Raw genomic sequence first — 17,043 nt, forward strand, 5'->3', positions numbered from 1 at the left:
GAGAGTGTCCTTTAAGTGTCGCCATAAATATTTTGCTTTAATTAAAGGTTTATTAATTTAATTGCCTCTAAATCAGAATGAAATGTGGATGGCCACCAATTTTTTTGAGCATAAACTACAAAAACAAAATAGACTGGTGAATGGGAACTGGTTTTCAACTGATTTTCACATCAATGTTGCTTTCCAGGAGGGTCATGAGCAGCTCCTAAAAATGATGGAAGAGAGAATGATGGATGTGGAGCAGAAATTAAGGCTTGTGAAGAGGCTTCTCCAAGATAAAGTCAATCAGCTGAAAGAACAAGTAAGTGTTCCTGGATTTCCTCAAACCTTCCCCATTCTTTCTCTAAACCCCTAAGAAATCAAAAAGCTGACAACTGTTGTTCAGAATAAAGTTAAAAGTGGTTTTATTTAATTTTATTCTGAGCTTAACTGCAGCATGTTTGCCCAAAATTCATAAAACTCCAAACTGGGGACTGAATCCGCTTCTCATTAATTTCCTAAATCAAGAAACAAAAATCAAATTTCAGCTGAGGATGCTAATTGAAAAAGTTGCTTAGAAAAGGAGGAAAAAATAATTTCCTGAGGAGAAAATATTGATTTCTTTAAGGCCTCCTGCCCCAAATTCATCCTTTGTTTGATGTGGTTTTGGGGTATCTCTGTGGGATCACTGGGCTTGTGGATTCTTCGTGCACTAAATTTGTCCTTAGAGGGGAAATGGTGTAAAAGAGAATTCACCTGACAAGGTTAATTTGAATCCCTCTGTTACCAACTCCATCTCCTTAAAAACCTTTCAAGTCTCAAAATTTTCAGAGCATCTCTAAAGACCCTGGGTTTTTAATGAGAGGAGTGGGGTTTAAATTTGTTATTTGAGCTGTAATTTGCACATTTACTTCCCCACCTCCTTTGGGGTTTTTCTTTGCAATTTGCTGAGTCCCTTGTCCCATTCCCACCCAGCTTTCCAAGAACACCAAGAGTTACCAACCCCATCTCCTTAAAAACCTTTCCAGTCTCAAAACTTCCACAGCATCTCTAAAGACCCTGGGGTTTTAATGAGAGGAGTGGAATATTTGATATTATCAATTACTTTAATATTTGACCTATAATTAACACATTCACCTCCCCACCTCCTTTGGGGTTTTTCTTTGCCATTTGCTGAGTCCCTTGTCCCATTCCCACCTCACCTTTCCAGGAACACCAAGGGTTACCAACCCCAGCTCCTTAAAAACCTTTCTGGGTTTTTGATGAGAGGAGCTATAATTGACACATTCAAGGGTTACCAACTCCATCTCCTTAAAAAATCTTGTCTCAAAAATTTCTGAGCATCTCTAAAGACCCGGGGTTTTTAATGAGACAAGTGTTTTATTTTGATATTTGAATTATAATTAACACATTCATCTACTTCCCCACCTCCTTTGGGGTTTTTCTTTGCCTTCTGCTGAGTCCCTTGTCCCATTCCCACCTCACCTTTCCAGGAACACCAAGGGTTACCAACCCCAGCTCCTTAAAAACCTTTCTGGGTTTTTAATGAGAAGAGTGGGGTTTTATTTTGATATTTGAATGATAATTAACACATTCACCTACTTCCCTACCTCCTTTGAAGCTTCTCTTTGCCTTTTGCTGAGTCCCTTGTCCCATTCCCAGCTTTCCAAGAACACCAAATTACCACCCCTATCTCCTTAAAAACCTTTCCAGTCTCAAAACTTCCACAGCATCTCTAAAGACCCTGGGTTTTTAATGAGAGGAGTGGGGTTTAAATTTGTTATTTGAGCTGTAATTTACACATTTACTTCCCCACCTCCTTTGGGGTTTTTCTTTGCCATTTGCTCACTTCCTTGTCCCATTCCCACTTCACCTTTCCAAGAACACCAAGAGTTACCAACCCCATCTCCTTAAAAACCTTTCCAGTCTCAAAACTTCCACAGCATCTCTAAAGACCCTGGGGTTTTAATGAGAGGAGTGGAATATTTGATATTATCAATTACTTTAATATTTGACCTATAATTAACACATTCACTTCCCCACCTCCTTTGGGGTTTTTCTTTGCCATTTGCTGACTCCCTTGTCCCATTCCCACCTCACCTTTCCAGGAACACCAAGGGTTACCAACCCCAGCTCCTTAAAAACCTTTCCAGTCCCAAAACTTCCACAGCATCTCTAAAGACCCTGGGTTTTTAATGAGAGGAGTGGGGTTTGCCTTTGATATTTAAGCAATAATTAACACATTCAAGGGTCACCAACTCCATCTCCTTAAAAAACCCCTTCCAATCTCCGAACATCCACAGCATCTCTAAAGACCCTGGGTTTTTAATGAGAGGAGTGGGGTTTTATTTTGATATTTGAACTATAATTGACACATTCACCGACTTCCCGACCTCTTTTGGGGTTTTTCTTTGCCATTTGCTGAGTCCCTTGTCCCATTCCCAGCTTTCCAAGAACACCAAGGCAGATGCCATGGTCAAGGATCTCTACGTGGAGAACGCGCAGCTGCTGAAGGCTCTGGAGGCGACAGAGCAGAGGCAGAAAACTGCAGAGAGGAGAAATTATCTACTGGAAGAGAAAATTGCCAATCTCAACAGAATAGTGAAGAATTTGGCCTCCCCCTCCTTCAGCCCAGAGATCAGGTCATAGCAAAGCTGTTGTGTGTCACAGCCCCTGCACTTTACTGAAATGGGAATATTTCAGCTTCTCACTGCGTTGCCTTTTCTACTGAATGAGTTTTGGTTACAAATGCCTCCCCAGAGAGCACAGAGCTGATTCCCAAAATGGACACTACCAAAGGAGAATTTTGTTGGTTCCCAAATTGGGTTTTTGCTAAGTTTTGCCTAAAAATAATCATCACTATGTAAAAAACTTCAAACTTATGTTTTTCTAGGTTAACCTATTTTGATGCCTTGGCTTTCATTACAATCCAAATTCTGAATTACCTGTACTGGATCATCTAGATTGAAGCAAAGGCCTAAAGAAAACTCAGACTGTTGAACTGAAAACTTAATATATTCAGCTTTCTAAAATAGCTCCAAACCTAGAAATGCTGATGGGTCAGTCTTCAACACTCAGCAAAAATGTAATTGAAGGCAAGACTTTGCTGCTATGGGCTGTGTCCTGTGAACTTATTCTGGTTTCTCTAAAGCAATTATTCATCTGGTTTCTCTAAAGCAATTATTCATTAGGCTTCTGGGTTGTTCTTCATGGCTGTTCCTCTGCAGAGCTCAGAAAAAAGAGATTTATTTAAAATACAGAACTAGACTACTGCCTCCAACTAAGTGTGACAATATTTCATCTGAAGGAATTTCCCAACTAGCAAATAAAGACTATAATTTCCTTTTTTTTTAAGCTGTGCTGCCAGACAACTCTGAATTGTAGAGGCCTTACTGGTTTTGTATATGGAAATAAGTTAAACCCAGGAAGAGTCACTCAGCAGAAGCAGAGCTGGGAGCTTTGTGTGATTTGTGAATTCAGTAAAGCAGTGCAGTGCGTTTATTAAACTGCTGGCAGAAGAATGGAGAGGAGCACTGGGATGATTTTGTCAGTGGGATCCTGGTGTTGGAGCCCTCATGAGCATGGAGCTTTGCAGGAATGCAGCATTTGCTCTGACCTGAGGAATCATTTGGAAAAGTCTTGTCTTTCGTGTTAATCCTAGTGCAGAACCTGTCATTAGTTGTGAAGAAACACATTCAGTGTAATCATGAAGAACTCAGGGAGCAGCAGCCTAAATCAGCTTCCTTCGGCTGTAAATGTGGGTATAAATGTCAGCAGAGGGAGGTAAGCACCCCTGAGGGAAAGCAGGACAAAACAAATTGGATTTGGGTCAGTATTTCCTTGGTGCTCCTTACCCAGGTTCCAGAGGAGCATCGAGGTTTGGGATGAGTGGAAAAATGAAATTTTTTTGGGAACACCTTCAAGACAGAGGGGTTTGCCAGAGGAGCAGCTGGATGAGAGCCTGCCTGCTCAAGGGGGTATGTGTTATCCTGCCCTGCCTCCCCTAAAACAGTCAGACACAATTAAACATTGGAAATAAACTGGGGCCATTCTGGAGTACTTGAAACTGGACCTCTTTAAATGCAAGGTTGGGAGGGGGAGGAAGAGGTGTTTTGTCTCAGAGACCACTGGCAAGCTGATCATTGTGTCAGGAGCCAGAATTCCTCCAGAAACTGGGGTAAAACTGCCTGCAAGCTGTGGAGGAGCAGGTGGAAAATGAGATTTGCTGTGTACTGATGTGGCTGAGAGGATGTTCTCTGTGTCTCTGGGGTTATTCACCCATTTTGGAGGGGTTGTGGACTGAACCCACAAACCCCAAAGACACAGGGAGTGACTTTTTCCTCCTCCTTTTCCTCCTCTATTGCTTTGTGCAGGCAACAAAGTGGAAATGGAAATAGAATCATGGAATAACATCACGTTGGAGTCCTCATAAATTATTTCACTGCTGTGCTCTTCTTATTGCATGTAGTGGAGATTTCTCCAAGTCATCCCAAATTCAAGGATTTAGATTTTTTCAGAGGCTGCAAAAATATTTTCACAAACTGGAAGTGTCTTAAAATTATAGAAATCTGAGGGTTTGAAAAGCTGAAGTAGTGATTTATTGGTGTTTTCATCACAAAGTGGTGTGAGTTACATGATAATAAATCTGTGTGGGTACCAGGGCTGTGTGTTGGCAAAGTGGGAACTGAGCACACCCTAAACCCATGCTCTGGAAATCAGCAAAGTTCCAAAATAATTCCAGGAAACAAAAGAAATAAGGTTCAGAACTGTATTTGTAAAAAAATATTATCTAGTACATTTAAAGACTACTTCATACCTTGACCTTGATTTACCTGTGTCTGTGACCAAAGTATGAAAGGAAGGAATGAATATTTCACTTAAATTATTGTGCAATTATTTTCATGTTGCTCAATTTAAAGGCTGGACTAATTCTTTTAATCTCCTGGTAGTTACCAGGCTTTTATAAACCAAACACAGACATTGCTAGAGCACAGCACCAAAAAGGGAGAAGCAGAAATAGGGAAAAGGGACTTTTGGTTTTTTCCCTTTCTCCCCTATCCTACTTTGCTGTATTTTCACTAAACCTCAGAAAAAAACCAACTTAACTACAGGAGAGAGGAGGAGGAAAACGTGCTGTTGGTAAAAACTCCAATTTCACAGGAAGATTTGTGTGGATTGATTCTCAGAAGTGCCTTTTGCCTTCCTGTCCTGTAGTGGCTGGGGTGCCACAGGACAATTCAGGACAATCCCTTCCCACAAGGAGGGATCCCAGAGAAAGGCAGAGCTGCTTCCACACGTTGCTCCTGAGTTCAGTGTGGCAGCTCAGAGGAGAAGCAGCTGTTTTACAGAGTCCAGGCTACTGAAAATAAGCATAGAAACACATAATTTATTAAGCATTAGGGGTGTTTTGTGCATGAATGTGTCTCCTATGCAGAATAGGCAAAAAAACCAAAGTATTTAATGTTATTGTTGCTGTCAGAAATCACTGAACTTTTAGGCCTTGTTCCTACAACAGGCCCTGCCATGTCAGATATGAACTACTTCATTACCAGGTGGTGTTTTAAATGTTTTCAGCTCTTACTTTATGAATCACTGTGAAAATAAAGGCACATAGACATTTCAGGTTGGGGGTTCTGGAAGGGGACAGACCCCAGGTTAAACAGAGGTGTACAAAATTCACGCAGCTCAAGTGCTGCTTGTCAGTTTAGAATGATTTAAAAGTCTTCATTGTGGCACATGCTGCAAGTGGGACTTTAAATACAAGGAAAAATGGAGTTGTTTGAATTCTGCTTGGGGAAAGAAACAGGATATTAACATTTTTTATTTTAGCCAGGTTATATGTTAGGTATAGCAGGGGGGAACAGTCTGGATTGATAAAGAGTAAAATCCTTTTGTTTACTTCCAGCAAATGCCATCCCTGTCACTCAGGTTTTCCATCATTTACCTGTCCAATCTCTGTTCGGTGTCGTTTCATGACAAACAACTTGTGTATAAAGGAAAACAAATGTATATTATTTTTTTTCTATTGAGTTTGTTTTGTTCTGGTGTAATATATTGTCCTTAGAACATCATGTAAAGCAGAGAGATGAAGCAACTGATACATTATTTATAATGAGCATAAAAAATACATTATAATGTACGATGCATACTTGTGTGTTTTGGTTTTTGCCCAACATGAAAATCATAGAACAATTTGGGTTGGGGGGACCTAAATCCCATCCACCCCTGCCATGGCAGGGACATCTTCCACTATTCCAGGTAGTTTCAAACCCTGTCCAACCTGGCCTGGGACGCTTCCAGGGATCCAAGGGGCAGCCACAGCTTCTCTTCCCATGGATGTTGTAAATATTGCAAGTAGTATCAAAGGCATACACAATAACAAAAGGGATGGTTTGATGGCTATGAAAAAGCTTTTCACATTATGAAAGTATGAAATTTAAGTGTAAAAACCTGACAGGTTGTGAACACACCTTGGCTTATGTTCAGCTGAAGCTGCATCCCTACTCTTTGCCTTTATATTGAAATATTGAGGGAAATATTGAGTGTTTGTTGCTTTTCACAGAATCAAGGGGTGGGAAAGGCTGGAGGGGACCACAGTGGGTCCCTGCTCCATCCTCCCTGGTCTAGCACTGCTGTGTCCCCTCTGGGCCCCTCATGACAAGAAACACTGAGGGGCTGGAACGTGTCCAGAGAAAGGAACAGAGCTGGGGAAGGGAATAGAGCCCCAGGAAAGGCTGAGGGAGCTGGGCAGGGGCTGCAGAATCCCTGAGGAGCTGGGCAGGGGCTGCAGAATCCCTGAGGGAGCTGGGCAGGGGCTGCAGAATCCCTGAGGGAGCTGGGCAGGGGCTGCAGAATCCCTGAGGAGCTGGGCAGGGGCTGCAGAATCCCTGAGGAGCTGGGCAGGGGCTCAGCCTGGAGCAAAGGAGGCTCAGGGGCCCTTGTGGCTCTGCACAAGGAGGGGACAGCTGGGGGAGGTCAGGCTCTGCTCCAGAGAACAGGACAAGAAGGAACAGCTTCAGTGGGGGTTTAAATGGGATATTTGAGAAAATTTCTCCACGGAAAACGTTGTCAAGAATGCCCATCCCTGGAGGTGCCCAAGGAAGGCCTGGAGGTGGCACTCAGTGCTCTGGGCTGGGTGATGAGGTGGGGATCGGGCACAGCTCGGACACGCTGATCTCGGAGCTCTTTTCCAACCTCAACGATTCAATGATTGTGTCACTGTGGGGTTCTGTCACTGTCACTCCGGGGTTTCTGGGGTTTCTCTCATTCCGGGGTTTCTGTCCCGGCGGGCTACCGCCGCTCCGTGAGGGGCCGCGCCCTCCCCGCCGCGCGGGGGCGCTGTGGCCGCGCCCCCTCCCCTGCGCTGCCCCGCGGCCGTCCCGGAGGGCGGCGGCCGCCGCCTTCCCACAACGCCCCGCGCGCCCGCCGCGTCCCCTCAGCGACCCCCGGCCCGGTCCCGGTCCCGATCCCGATCCCAACCCCGCTCCTGGTCCCGGCCCGGCCCCCGGCGGCGGCCGGACCCCCCCTCCCCGCCCTGCGGAGCGGGGAGCGGCGCCGGGCATGCGGGCGGTGGCAGCGGGCCGGGAGGTGGGATGCTGTCGCGGAAGAAGACGCGGACGGAGCTCTCCAAGCCGGGCGAGGTGCAGGGGAAGTACGTGAAGAAGGAGACGAGCCCGCTGCTGCGGAGTGAGTGTCGGGGGGAGCGGGGGCCGCCGGCTCGGGGGGCCGATCCCGAGGCCTTTGTGTGCGGCCGCTGCGGGTCCGGCGGGCCCTGGAGCTGCGCGGCCTTGGCGGGGTGAGGGGCGTGAGGGGGAGGTATCCCCGTGGATGTGTGTAGGGGCTATTTCTCCCTGTAAATGCGTTTAGGGGCTATTTCTCCCTGTAAATGTGTGTAAGGGTTATTTCTCCCTGTAAATATGTGCATGATGCTGTTATGAGCCCTGGGAGATGACGGAGGGAAGTTAAAACTGAAAAGAAAGCCGAGTTTCAAAGGGAGCCCTGCACGCCTTGTTCCAGCGGACGCTCAGCGTGCCCGAACTTGGTGGGTTTTGTGGGTTTTATGATTTTCTCGGTGCCCGGTTCCTCCGTTCCAGCAGGCCGGGGTTCGGAGATTGATTTTAAATGAGGGGAAAAGCTCCAGGGTGAGGCTGGCCGGGGCTTGGAGCAGCCGGGCACAGGGAGGGAGGGAAGGGGTCCCTGTGGCCCGGGGGAGCTTCGGGGCCGCGGCTCCAGAACCGAGCCCGCTCCTTCCAGAACCTCGCTTGTTTTCATTATCCGAGCACTGTGGGATGAGATAACTGTCCCGCCAGGCAGTTGCATAAAATCCCTGCATAGAAAATGCTCCAGGTCCTCTCCGTGACTCAACCTGGTGAGGTCACCTGGGCTGCAGGGATCTTCCCGTGGCTCTGATGCCGCAGCCCTGTGCTCCTAGGGCTGGGCACAACACCACAAACTCACACTGAAGGTGTGCTTTGGTTTGGTTGTGTTTGTCTCAGAAGACAACCCGAGATTGAAATGGGTTTGTTTGCTCAATAAATAAATAAATAAGTAAATTTATTACTGACATTTTCTGGGGTGCACCATATTTTAACCATGAGTTGTAAGAGTTTATTAATAAAAGGTAATTAGTAATAGGAATTACCTCATTCTAAGCGAAAGTTATAATCTATATTAATTTATCTGGAGGGAAACTACTTATTTCTATCATGTTGAAAGTAAAAGTAGGGAGAAGAGGAATGTTTCATATACTGGAGGGAGGCAGTGAAGTTCTAAAGGAGAAAGTGAAATATCTCCCTGATAATTTGAGGACTTAATGCATATGGAATGACATCGTTTTTTCTGGCTGAACTTTGTGCCTTTGGGATTAGTGGGGGCAGTGTGAATTCTGTTTCTGTCTTGGATTCCTGTGGGCATTAACATCTTGTCATTCCCAGTTTGTAAGGACAACATTCCCAAAGAAGCAGTAGCCAAGATATGTGGATTTCCTTGACCCTTCTCACAGAGAAGCACGAACCCTGACTGATTTAGCCACAGCACAGTGTGGGTGGTTTGGGGTTTTTTTTTTTTCCTTGTGTGGTTTTTTTGATGGGTTTGGGGTTGGTTTGTTTATTGCAGCTGCAGTTTTGCTCAGTGAGTTCCTGGTGTGGGGTGTGCTGGTTTTCTGCTGCACCTGGACATTCTGCAGCTTTAGCACCACATTTACACAGGCCTTACACAGAATCACAGAATGATGAGGTTGGAAGAGACCTCTGAGATCATGGAGTCCAACCTGTGCCCTCACACCTCACCCAGATTACAGCGCCAAATCTTTTTTTAAACACATCCAGAGATGGTGATTCCACCACCTCCCTGGGAAGAGCATCCAGTACTTTATTATTCTTTCAGTGAAAAATTTCTTCCTGATATCCAACCTATCCCTTCCCTGCTGTAGCTGGAGGCTGTGTCCTCTGGTTCTGTCAGAGACCGACCCCACCTGTCTGCGCCTCCCTGCAGGGAGTTGTAGGATGTGAAAAACGCCAATCACTTGTTCTTAAAGTTTTAGAAGTTTAATAGTAATAAAATGGTTAGAAAAATAGTAATACAATTAGAGTAATAATAATTTGGATTAGGACAATATGAGACAACAGAAACAAAGAGTTACAGACAGTCCGGGTGCCTTTTCTGCGCAAAATAAGCCTGAAAAAGGCCCCACATTAACAGAGGATTAACCCTTAAAAGCAACAGCCTGTTGCATATTCATACAGCTCATCCATGATGCATAAATTCCATTCAAACACAGGATTCTGGCTGGGCAGTGTCAGCTTCTTCCTCATAATCCTAAATGGCATCATCCTGCCCGAGTGAGGCAGGACGAAGTTCATTGCTCCTGATAAAGGAGCAATAAATTCTCTTTCTCTGAGAGATTCAGGTGTCCTGTGGCTGCTATCTCAGTGCGAGTCCTTTCTTTAAAAAAAAGTATCCTACATAGCATCGTTTCTATTTTAACATTTTGTTATAACCTAAAACCATATTTAACACAGTACTTAAGAGAATTAACACAGCATCACTTTCTAACACAACACAAAATATTCATTTGAATATTTGCCAGAAGCCAATCACAAAACACCCATTTTTCACATGAGAGGTGCCTTGGGTGAATCTCCCCAGTTTCAGTGTGTAAATACCGCACACGGGCAGGGCTCTCATTGTCCCCGTGCTCCCGGCAGATCTGATGCCTTCGTTCATCCGCCACGGCCCCACCATCCCCCGGCGCACGGACCTGTGCCCGCCCGACCCCGCGCCCTCCGCCTACGGCCCCGGCGACGGCCTCGTGTCCCGCGCGCAGAGCTTCCTGCGGAGCCCGGTGCCGCGGCCGCCCCACGAGATCCTGAGGCGAGAGAGCCACAGACTGTCCGCGCCCTCGTACCTGGCCCGCGGCCTGGCCGAGGTGCCCCGCGAGTACGGCTCCTCCTCCTCCTCCTCCTCCTCGCAGCCCTTCCTGGCCGAGGCCGGCGCGGGGCTGGAGAACGGCGATGCCCGCGGCTACTACTGCGAGCGCTTCTACGAGGGCCACAGGAGACGTCCGCTGAACGAGCGCCTGCACGAGGACTACAGGTATTATGAGCACAACAGTGATCTTTTCCAGAGGATGTCCCACAATCATGGCAGGCACACTTCAGGTAAGGATTTGTTGTTGGTTTTCTTTAAAATCCGGTTTTGGTGGGAGTCTGGATGATCAGGGTTGTGTTTGAGGTGTGTAGGACAGAGCTGCTTTGTCATGGCGTTTCTGGGATTTGGGTCATTGGAATTGAGGGTTTGTTCACATCTTCCAGTAGTTCACACATATCCAGAAAGGAAAAATAGATTTAAACCAGGATTATTTTCACAAATAAATGGAGTAAGGCCGAGCAGGTTTTGTGTATGTGTCCTCTACACATCAGTTCTGGGTAATTGGAACCAAGGGTTTGTTCACACATGTGGTTTCTAAGGCTGGGTAATTGGAATTGAGAGTTTGTTCACACATACTCAGAAAGGAAAACTAGACTTAAACCAGGATTATTTTCCTAAATAAATGGAGTAAGGCCAAGCAGGTTTTTGGGTTTTTAATGCCAGGCAAATGTACATCTCTTCTACAAATCAGTTTTGGGTAATTGGAATTGAGAGTTTGTTCACACATACTCAGAAAGGAAAACCAGATTTAAGCCAGGATTATTGTCTTAAATAAATGGAGTAAGGCCAAGCTGGTTTTGGGGTTTTTAATGCCAGGCAAATGTACATCTCCTCTACACATCAGTTTTGGGTAATTGGAATCGAGGATTTGTTCACACATCCAGAAAGGAAAAATAAGACTTAAACCAGGATTATTTTCATAAGTAAGTGGACTAAGGCCAAGCAAATTTTGTGTGCATCTCATCTACACATCAGTTTTGGAAATTGGAATTGAGGGATTGTTCACACATATGGTTTCTAATGCCAGGTAATTGGAATTAAGGGTTTGTTCACACATACCCAAAAAGAAAAACTAGATTTAAACCAGGATTATTTTCTTAAGTAAATGAGCTGAGGCCAAGCAAATTTGGGGTTTTTAATGCCAGGCAAATGTACATCTCCTCTACACATCAGTTGCTGGCTAGCAAGAAATTTTATTCATTGGGGGATGTCTTCTATTTTCATGGTGTAGAGAATAACCAACAACTCAAATACAACATTGCAGCATTGTTGTTATTATTGTTATCATTAAATTTTAATTATCATCTTATTACTTAATTTCATTGTTTGAATTTGACCTCAATAATTAAAATAATTCCTTATAAATAGTCATAGGGAGGAATGACTGCTTTGTGTAATTAGCAAATTGGCATCTAATTAGTGTTGAAATTTACTTCCTAATCCTTGACTCCTTTCTTTTAGCTTTTAAATTTGTTTGTAAGTATGGTTGTTTCCCCCTAAGTTTCACTGGAACTTGCCTTTGTTTCCTAAAACTAAACAGCATAAGGAAGAGGAATCCATTAAATATTACTTTTCTGAAATATTTGACTCTGATATGACAAAAATTATGCCCAAGGAGGAGTTGGGAACAAACATTTCAAACTTGTAAATGATGTACCTTCAATATGAAATACATTGTTACCTGCAATCTATGAACAAAATTGTGATTAGTGTCTGATAAAACAAATCTCCTGTCTAGAACAAGAAACCTGCCAGGGAGAACATCAGCTTTGAATGCTGCTGCCCTGGGGTGTGGGATCAGAACCTGTCAGTGCCTTGTGCTTCCCTCACCACACAAACACTGCCATGAAAATGGGAATGCCAGCCAGGAAATTCTCCACTGCTGGGCTTTAAGGCCTGCTGCTTGAATCCTCCTTTGCTTTTCTAAATGTGAATATCTCTGCTCTGCCTGGATTTTGTGTGCATCGCTGCAGTTACTGCTCATCCAGCAGGCATTAAACATTTACCTGTGCAGGTAACGAGTGCTGGGATTGTGCTGGGATGTTTTAGGGAGGAGAGGCAGGAGGGGAGGATTTCACAAACCAATCCCTCAGTTTAACCTTCAGAATTAAACAGCAGCTGGGTCTGCTGAGGAGATTCCCAGAAATGGAGCTCTGCCTTGGAAGTGGACATTCATAGAGCAAATTTATAACAAATTTGTGGAAGGAGCTCCATAGTTTGCTCAATTGTAGCAACATCTTCTTCCTAAATAGATTTTTTTGTGCTGTTTGTTGACCTTAGCCCTGGAAATCATAAAGGAGCTGCTCCTGTTTGCTTGCTTTAGTCATTGACTCTCATACTTTAACATTTCATATTTTGAACAAGTTTTACACAGGTCTGGTGCTGGGTGAGTATTTAATCTCATGCACTCGTAGGGACAGACAAAGCTGAGCCTTTCAGTTGCCAGTGGTTTCCCTTTCCTCCATTTTTTTCCATCTCCATCTGAACATCTAAAATCCTTTTCTCTTTTTTCTTATAGAATTATGTGGCCCAAAATAAGAAAATTTTAGGTTTTGTTACTTCCTTCATCTCACCACTCAGCTTCTTTTTATTTGAACCATCCCATGCCTTCACAGCTTCAGTGTTTTCCTTGAGTTACCCAAATGTCTCTGCAATTCTTGTTTCTTTTTCTTGCATTTCCAGAGCCTTTGTCTAAATAACTTTTCTTTCCTCGTCCCCATTGTTGTTTCTCTCCATGGGGATGCCAGAATTGCCTGGTGCCTGCAGTTCCGAGTGCACACTGTGGTTTTTAGCTGGAGTTTGTGAATGCTGCCCCTGCTGTCCCTGCAGAGGTGCCTGCTCGGTGCTGTGTGTGTGGGTGCCTTCCCCAGGAGGTGCTGCTGGTGAGCCCGAGGTGTCCCTGTCCCTGCCTTGCTGCCATCCCTGGTGCTCACACCCAGGGGGTTTTGGGAGCACGTGGAGAGGAGCCAGGGCATTTCAGCTCTCATCCTGAACTGGGACTCTCCTCTCTGGGACTGGAGAAGTTACAAACACGTTCTTCTCGAGGCTTCAGAGCGTTCAGGCCGTGCTGAGGCAGCCCTGGGGTTTGCAGCAGTTGCTGTTTCAGCATTGCCCTGTCCTCCCATGGCGCTGCTCCTTCTCTCTCCCTGTGCTTCACTTCTGCCATCTCCTCCTTCCCATATTTCATTCACTTTGTTTCTCATTACCAATCCAGCGCTGCCGATTTTCCTGACCAATATTTTCAGTTGAGATACCTCCTAATTTTATACATTTAGCTACCTCTGTGGCATTTCTTAAATTTTTAATTTCTTTTTTTAATTTTTTTTTAATTATTATGAGTGTCCTTTTCAAACTTTTAATTCTAAGAGACTTTTACCTGTCTTTCCTCGCCATCTCTTTCCTCTCTTCTAGGTTAAAGTTTTGGGGAGGTCTGTGGTTGAAGTTATACCTTCAGTGTAGATTGGAACTAACTTGTAACCAAGACCTCAGAGTTATTTGTGCCTGTGTGAGCGGTAAGCTGAACCATTCTTTGTGTCTATGACAATTGCTGAGCTTGAAATCAACACTCTCAATGTAAAGGCACTTGCTGCTGGTGGATTGTGATGAGTTCACTGGGATGTCACAGGAGAAAAAGCAGTTTAACAGAGAATCCTCTGTGCTTTTGGTTCATCTGTTAAGTTGTACCCCTGAAAAATTGCCAACTTGTTTAATGTAAGAGCAAAATAAATGAGATTATGACACAAAACCCATTTAGAGCTGAAACAGCCATATTTTTATTTTTCTGTGTGTACCCTTCTCTCATTTTTAAACAAACAGCAGTTCCTGCCTTTTTCTTCTTTTGTGCTGATTTTGCAGGAATTTTGCAGCATAATTCTTGGTGCTGTCAGAGTTCTTCCTGCCATTTCCTATTTGTGAGTTTGTGCTTGCTTGGAACGCCCCATTCCCTCCAACAAAAGAGGAGCTTGTGCTCAGGAAGCTCCTTCAGAGGCTGTGGAGAGGGTTAGGAAAGGTGGGAACTGCAGACCTGGCTGGACAGGAGAGTTATTGGAAATTTTTGTTATTTTATTGTTAGTTATTCTTTTCAAATTAAACACTTAGCTCATCTTCTCTTCCTGCTCTGATGAGGGGAAGGGAGAGGATTTTGGCATCCTGAAAAGGCTCTCAGGACAATTGGGCTAATTGAAAACAAACAGTGTTTTGTAAGATTTGTTCTGCAACACTTTGGAGATTTGGGTGAAGTCGCTGGTGGGGACTTCTGAGATTTCTCTGCATTTTCTACGCCAGTGGAATTTTCTCCTCTGGATTTGCTCTTTGCCCTTTTTATGCTGGGGATGGGATTTCTCTGCTGCTCTTTTTACCTCCCCTTTGCTGGGAATCTTTGCTCCAGAGGGTTGGATTTCTTTCCAGGCAGGGTTCCCTCAGAAAAATCCCTTTTACTGGGAAAGCACTGACTTCATTCCAGTTCCTTGTTCCTTCCCAAACACAGCTTCCCTGAGTGAAGAACACACTGCAGACTGTTCACACCTGGCATTTATTTGGGTTTGTAAGAGAAGGAATTTTTGCATTGATAAAGTGCACTGGAATGTGCTGCTCAAAGTCAAAACTGATAATTCAAAACCTTAAATTGAAGATACTGGATTTAGAAATGGAAGGAGAATTAAAGCCTCAGTTTCAGTGTTGATATTCCTTAAAAGCAGCAGCTGAAACAAAAAACAACCCATTATATTATATTATATTATATTATATTATATTATATTATATTACATTACATTACATTATATTATATTACATTATATTATATTACATTACATTATATTATATTATATTATATTACATTACATTACATTACATTACATTACATTATATTACATTACATTATATTATATTATATTACATTACATTACATTACATTATATTACATTACATTATATTATATTACATTATATTACATTACATTATATTATATTATATTACATTACATTATATTACATTACATTATATTATATTACATTATATTATATTATATTATATTACATTATATTATATTATATTACATTATATTACATTACATTATATTATATTACATTACATTACATTATATTATATTGTATTATATTACTTTATTGTATTATATTTATTTATTTTATTATATTTATTATAATATTATGAACAGAATTACCAGATGAGGCTTGACAAGGTTTTACAAATGCATAAATTTAATTAGTTGTTGACCATCCTTGAAATTTGGTAGTGCCACTCCAGAGAGTGCTCATCCCTAAGCAGGGGAAAGGAGACATTTGGAAAAAGAGGATCATTTAACTTTATTTCTTGGGAAAGCAGGAAGAATGAGAATTTTTATTTGTTACAGCTAGAAAAGAGTGTGTGAGCAAGAAAACCCTGAGAGCTACAGTGAACATGCTCAGGAAAACCCCAAGTTTTACACCAGATGTTTGTATAAAAACTCTTCAGCTTTTCTATTTGTGACACATAAATCTGGTGCCAGCCCCCAACCCAGGGAACACCCCTGGTGCTTGCAGGAAAATCCTCTGGGGAGCTTTGGGGCTCAGAATTGACCTGGAATTTAAATGCAGAAAATGTCATTCCTGGAAATTTGCCATGGAAAAGGCAGCCCATGGACTGAGGCTGTCTTGGGATTTTCTTCTTTGGGTTATTCTTTGGAAAAGATCACAGAGGAATTCACTCTGCCCAGTGTTATTTAGTTGGAATTACAGGTCTGTATATATATATATATTTATAAAATAGATGAAAGTTAATTTTGCTCTTCTCTTACTGTTCAAAACTATAGGAGTTTTTCTCTTATGTGTGTACCCATCCTCCCACAAAACAGTATCTGAGGTTTAGCAGGAAAACCAACAATTTCTTTTGTTCTCTAAAAAATTAATTTTATAGGAATAAAAAAATCTCAATTTTATTAATTGCTGATTTTCATGCCACAGTGGTTGATGGCTTTAAGGCCCCATGAATATCAACATCTTAAAACTTGCAGCAGAGAGAATATTCCAATATAATCTGTGATAGAAGGGAAAAAATTATTATTGCAACCATCAGTTTATCAGTCTGGCCTTTGATTTCATGTCCATGGAACATTGTTCAAAACTGGTCATTTCTGCATCTCTACAAGTTTATTTTAATGGTTTGGCTCTTTCAATGAAAGTGGCAAAAGGAATTGATAAAATATTTGTGATCTGGTGTTATTTTTGTTCTTTGCATCGTGGAAATTAAGAATAAGTGGCATTGGGAGAATCCGTGTGTCAGGAGAGCTTCAGTGCAGAGGGTGGCACCTCTTCCAATGTTGGCAATCATTAACCTTTACCTTTAGTAAAATAAATATGAATTTAAGGCTATTATTAAGGAGGGGGATCTGTAAGAAAAATACAGAGATGTGCAGGTTTTAACAATACACAGAAAAATAAGAATTTTTTCCCCCCAAATTTGTGTGTTCATCTCTCCTGGCAGTGCTGATTTAACAATCACAATTTCCACATCCATAAAATCCCATCCCAGAGTTTCAGCCAAAAAATGGGGGAAAATCCTGGGTTTGTTTGGCCCAAGCACAGCACTCTCAAGAAGCTGAAATATTTTTATTTTGTCACTGGCATGTGGAGCTGAACCAGC

The 17,043-nt window shown here is 43.0% G+C and overlaps 2 protein-coding genes across 4 annotated transcripts in view; both read left to right on the forward strand.

Annotated features, from left to right (window-relative positions):
• Positions 1 to 6,105, forward strand: part of NIN (ninein) — a 72,721-nt gene extending 66,616 nt beyond the window's left edge. For both annotated transcript variants that reach the window (XM_054286865.1, XM_054286866.1), the window contains exons 28-29: positions 188 to 301; positions 2,425 to 6,105. In XM_054286865.1, the coding sequence (XP_054142840.1) occupies positions 188 to 301; positions 2,425 to 2,628 (318 nt within the window). In that variant the 3' untranslated portion in view covers positions 2,629 to 6,105. The remainder of the gene's footprint in view (positions 1 to 187; positions 302 to 2,424) is intronic.
• Positions 6,106 to 7,417: 1,312 nt separating this feature from the next.
• Positions 7,418 to 17,043, forward strand: part of SAV1 (salvador family WW domain containing protein 1) — a 60,986-nt gene continuing 51,360 nt past the window's right edge. For both annotated transcript variants that reach the window (XR_008483773.1, XM_054286895.1), the window contains exons 1-2: positions 7,418 to 7,665; positions 10,185 to 10,637. Coding sequence is in view for 1 of the 2 variants with exons in the window: in XM_054286895.1 (XP_054142870.1) it covers positions 7,572 to 7,665; positions 10,185 to 10,637 (547 nt within the window). In the remaining variant the exon portion in view is untranslated. The remainder of the gene's footprint in view (positions 7,666 to 10,184; positions 10,638 to 17,043) is intronic.

Source organism: Melozone crissalis, unplaced genomic scaffold, assembly GCF_028551555.1.
Source record: "Melozone crissalis strain CALT ecotype California unplaced genomic scaffold, PUWL_Pcris_2 ptg000056l_1, whole genome shotgun sequence".
NCBI lineage: Eukaryota > Metazoa > Chordata > Aves > Passeriformes > Passerellidae > Melozone > Melozone crissalis.